We start from the raw sequence: 5,527 nt of genomic DNA on the forward strand, positions 1-5,527 counted from the left end.
CTAAGGTGTTAGTTTAGTTTTGTTTTTTGTTTTTTTAAATTAGATCTTTGTGACACAGACTGTCCTTTTCCCCCACAGTGGCGCTGCTCTGAAAAGAGTGAGCCAGTCTGCCTGGTCCTACATAATGTTAAGAATAGAGACAACAGCCACAACCACTTTGTTCACTCTGTTCCTGCTTCTATTATCTAAAACAAAAACAGAAGACTTGTATTTTTTTGCTTGCAGAATTTTATCCACGTAAAAAGCAATATGGTACAATGCATGAAATTAAGCAAACAAATGATTATGACAGAGGCTACCTTAACCAAACACGCAATAAGAGCATCATAACTTATACATTCAGCTACATACCAGGAAAAATAAAAAAAATCTAGCACCAAGCAAAAAGAAAAAAAAATTGCTTTGAAAGTTTAGGTTAGAAGACTTACAATGTATTTTAATTCTCTAGTATTTAAAGCCTGATCATTGTAAGGGGTTCTACCCTTAAGACGTAGCTAAACCATTCAGCAGGATGCATTTCCAAACAGCATGAAGGATGACTGATCAGGTTCCTGAAGTACCTGCTCCTCAGTTATCACACCTTGCAGTCTTAGTATTAGACTAGGCTATGTTTAGTCAGTAAGCGGATTTTAGAAAAAAGGGGAAGTTTCCAAAYAGAGGAAATCAAGATCTAAATCTGTGCTCAGCTACATAATACCTCAGAAGAGCAACGGAAAAAAAAAARAATCAATAATGTACTAGGAACAGCCAATAAATTTTTTTTTTAAACTCATATAAAACACATTAATCACAGCTAGTTTTTTCTCATCYTCCTCCTCAATAGGAGGTGTCCTAGCTGTCTCACATTATCTTAGATAGTTACTTACATATGATAATCAAATATATACAGTAGAATAGAATTTGTAGATGTAAATCAAAAAAGTCAGACCCAATACTCTAGGCCTCTATAGAGCAAATTAAAGCAGTCAGCAAAAGGAAATACTGGCACATGAGTGGTTTGAATTTCAAATATCCTTAATTTCTTTTTTTAATAAACTCTACAACTAAGAAAACACATACCCATATTTCTTGGTATATCCCTAAAACTACAAAAGAAATAGTTACATTAGCTTAACCTGAAAGTCAAATTTCTACTTTTAATATCCAATTATTACAGGTTAAACCCCCAAGAAAGTTAGCAAGCTTTATGAAGYTTGTTTCAGTTTTGTCTTTYTAGTTGCCCATCAATTCAWGAGCAACATACCRGCTTTACCCTTTTTGAACCTACTCAACTTTACTACCAGCTGAGGTCTCCATTGCTATGAACTGTGCACATGAAGACTGGCATTTGCATCTAACACACTTGGCTTCAGCACATCTGTTTGGAATTTGGGACTCAGGGGTTTTTAAAATAGTTCTCTACYAGCTGGTCAAAACTTGAAGCAGAGTATTTTTTTAGGGTATTTACAGGAGCCAGTGAATAGTCCTCTACAAARCTCTTGGGAGCATGATCACTGGTATCAGCTGCCTGGGAGTGGGTTGCCTCAGAGTCCCAGGTAGTGCGATCATAGCCATCRCTCGCTGAGAGAAGCTCCTCTGCTATCAGGGAGCTCAAGCTCTCTTCTTCCTCCAGGAAATCACATTGCAGCAGGTCACCATCAGGACCGTGATCTCTCTCAGCTGAGCAGCCCGGGTTAGTACAGTCTCTGACCCAGCATCGGACTGGTTCGTGGTCCGCCCAGAGACTGATAGACTTTGGCAACATTTTTATGGTCTTCCCATCCTCTGCCCGCATGGGGACCCCGGACAGCCTCACGGAGCCTTTGCCCACATTACGCACCACCGTAGCTGCAGTATGACCCCTAAACCGATAGACTAAGAAAGAAAACAACAAAATTCACCAAACAGAACAACAAACTCATCAAACAATCATGGTCAAGGAAGAACTTGCATCTTCTGTGATACTTAATTGCTAAGTACTTTATAAATGTCTGATATCATTTCCCCCCACTGTAAGCCTTTGAGGAAGTGAATTAGTTACCACAAGATTAATGCAATTTGTCCAAGGTCAAAAAGCCAAATCTGCAAGGAATTAAAGATCATACTGTAGTGCATCCAGTGACCTCTGCTGTTACAGAAACAGCTCTTCCTATCTTCCTAGTAAGGGCAGAGAAAGATCAGGCCCTGGGAGCCTGGGCCTTGAACTAGACTGTCATTAAACTCCTGGGATTTCAGTGCTTCACAGCTCCATCAAACTACTACAGTATTCCTGCACTCCACCTAGTTCGCCATTTTAACTGGGTCTGAAAACAGAAGACTAGCACTGTAAAACTCCTCAGAGGAGGGTAAAGCACAAGTCTTTTGTAAGCCTCAATACTTCATTTTGCCTTCTGTGCAGGAGCTCAACTCATTTGATTTATTCCTGCCTCCTTTCCTGTACCCCGACACAGATAGAAACTGAGGTGTGTTCTATTTCCTTACTCCCTTTCTCTGCTCCAGAATTTACCCTTTTGCTGGTAGCTGAACTTTAAATATTCTCAGTCAGTCTTTGCATGCCTCTTATCAAAGGCCTAGCAGCATCCTTCCAACAAGTTTCTGTAATACAACAAAAGTTGCTCAAAGGCTGTGTGAACTCCAACTGCTCCAGCAAGCAAACTCTGTCTGGAGTCTCCCATAAGCTGGCCAGCATGATTAACTACCATACAATAAAACAGGCTCAACATTTACAAAACACCTATACGCACAGGAAATCTACTTCCAAAGTGCATAAGCTGGTTTGAGGCTCTGGAAGGACTAGCAGCCTGCCAAGAATAGTGACGGCACCTTGCAGCATCTTCCTCTTAGAGTTTTGCTACACAGCAATCTTCTGGGTCCCCAGGAYAAGCTACACTAACTGGCAGGAAACCAATATATTGCTCCTTCTCTAACTTCAAGTCACACTGGGTAGATGCAAACCCAGTAAAGCTCTCACACCATTTGTTTTGGGCAAGCTGCAGGCGTGATTTGCACTGTGGTAAGATAACATTTCTGGGGTTAAGAAGTAACTCTATTCAGAAAGCCTGGTTCAATTTTGAGCACTGTTGTTGCCTTAAGAGTGCCTTGACTATAGTTTCAAAGCCAAATGCTTCACTGAAAAGAAAGAGCATCAGTACTCTAAGAACATGTATCATGGGTCTGCTTACTTTGTAAATAAGAATTTGGSGGATTTTAGACCCAAGCAAGTCATGGTGAGCAATGCAAGTACGAAAGACAGCATTCTGCTGCAGCTCCAAGGACACAGGGCAGAACAGCTATAGGGGTGTCACCTGGAGCTTTTGTATTCCTGAGTGCCTGTTCAAACAGAGGGACACATTTGCACATGGAGAAAACCCACCAGGAGTTGAATTTCTACAGAACAATACTTGAGTAGGAACCAGGAAGCCCTGTCACCTCTTTCTGCCATCCTACCCTCCATAATCCCAGAAAACAGGCACAGGTGCATGTTTGTATGCCCTGTATTGCCCCCACAGCCTTAGATACCCACCTGCAACAACAGTCAGATTAAATTCACAGCATTCCCCAATGCACTACTACCATCCCCTTCTTGCTGATCACCTTGTGAGGCGCTGACTCGGTCTTTTCCTTGCCACACTGAAGTCAGCCGTCTGCATCTTTTCCCACCAACTCTAGCTGGACACAGTCTAGCACGCTGTGGCTCTTGGCCATCTGGCACAACATCCTCCTCACCAGAGGTGCTGAAACTTCTTTGGTTGCCCTGGAGATCAGCCTGAGGAACCATATTTTTGAGGCTCACCTAGGACTAATGAGTAGGGAGCCAGTCAGAGAGTTACTGGTCTCACAGGACAGTGGGAAACAGATTTCAAGAGCAGCAAAAAGCTACATTTTTCTTCATGCCTTACAGGATAAAAAGGAGGCCACAGTACTGTCAACACCAAAAATCATTTTCAAAGAGTAGCAATTTACCTTATAGCCTACCTCTACCTCCCTATGWGAGGCCCTCCTTTCCTTACTGGGAAGAGACAAAAAGGGGGGGGGGACTAGAAGAAGGAAATGACCTACTGGAGGAGGAGCTAGCACAGCATCTACTCATCTGTAATCAGCAAAGCCTCCAAGTTGCAGTAACAACTCCACAGGCCTAATGAAATGAGTTGGGGATAGTCYATAAAAGTTGTGCTTAATGAGTGGGCGGTAAAGGAATACAGCATGCCAAAGCTTTGGCTCTCAAAGAGACAAAGGAAAAGGAAGGATGTTCAGTACAGGGACAGAAAGGGCCAAAATAAATAGGTTTTTACTTCTTTACAGTATGTAAGTATATTTTATTACGAAGTTTTCTAAGTTTTTTTCAGGGTTGCTGTTGTGTACAGGTGTCTGCTGCAGCAACCAGAGCAGATGTTCTTTTCCTCTTTCTCTAATAGCAATGTTTCCTAAATTTTGTGAAAGTGCAGTCCTCCTTCTGGACCTCCTAATCCCTATGCAGCTTCCTTTCCAACTAGTTGGTAGACTTTCACTAGCTTAAGTATTTCTTAACCTTTTCCTAGTGCTTTGTGGATTCCTCTGAGGCYCTTTATGACCCTTTGGGGACTGTGTCACAACTGAAAAAACACAGGCCTAAACTGAAGAGGAGGTAAATGATTTTCTGCAATGCCTTCCAAGTTTTAGGTGCTGTACAAAGAGAGSAGGTAGCTCTGAAATAAAGGATTAACCAAGGAAAGACTCATCTGATTTTTAAAAAAATGTCACTGTCCTTGAAAGAGTGAAATTGTGAACATCTGTGAATGGCAGCCTTTCTGTACACAGACCCACAGACTACGAGACAATCAAAAGTGCATGTGTGTGTCTACACTTTCTAAATGTACTGAAAGCTTGACAGACTTCTTGTGGACACTGGTGGTTTTGATATTTATGATTATAATCATCACCTTAAAACGCTGCAAACCCTTGATTGGAAATGCATCTGTACTGATATATCTTGTGTTTTCTCCTTGTCATACTTCAGAAGTAGCTAATTAAATGCAGGCTTACTAAATGACTAGCACCAGAGCACAGCAAACTTTCTCAGTTTCTAGGCTCCATTATGTACACGTTCAGCAATAAAATACTTCTTTCAATTCCTGAGCTGTCAAAGGCAAGGGCATCGTAACAGGAGTTACTGCTGGGGAGGTGGGGTTGGGCAAGGCATGGTGGCCCAGAAGTTGGGGTAGACGAATGCTTGATGATCCAGCTCATATGACCTAATAGACAGTGTCACTGCYTTTGGGAAATACAAGCCTCTTGACACATGCCCTTGGCTAGAAGGTCAGAATAGAAAAGCCCAAGCTCAGAAAATGAAGCCCTCCAGCTGAGAAAAATAATCCAACCATGGACTGGCAAAAAGCCTTGTTTTCCCCACCTGCTTTTTTTTTTTTTTTTTTTTTTTTTTTTTTTTTTTTTTTTTTTTTTTTTTTTTTTTTTTTTTTAATGACTTGACATGTTGCTGTAGTGCACTTCACATCTGATTAAATTAGTCACATTGCATTATGCTGTATCAAATGTGACATGATGCAATGGA

At 41.4% G+C, this 5,527-nt stretch overlaps 1 protein-coding gene across 1 annotated transcript; it reads right to left on the reverse strand.

Moving 5' to 3' along the window:
* Window positions 1–1,375: 1,375 nt before the first annotated feature.
* On the reverse strand, window positions 1,376–3,921 carry LOC146590629 (uncharacterized). The gene is made up of 3 exons (XM_085314303.1): window positions 3,874–3,921; window positions 3,574–3,772; window positions 1,376–1,854 (listed from the first exon to the last, which is right to left on the reverse strand). The coding sequence occupies exons 1-3, from the start codon at window positions 3,919–3,921 to the stop codon at window positions 1,376–1,378; spliced, it is 726 nt and encodes a 241-aa protein (XP_085170429.1).
* Between the last annotated feature and the right edge of the window lie 1,606 nt (window positions 3,922–5,527).

This window comes from Rhea americana, unplaced genomic scaffold (genome assembly GCF_003343005.1).
Source record: "Rhea americana isolate MKP2758 unplaced genomic scaffold, rheAme1 scaffold_40, whole genome shotgun sequence".
NCBI lineage: Eukaryota > Metazoa > Chordata > Aves > Rheiformes > Rheidae > Rhea > Rhea americana.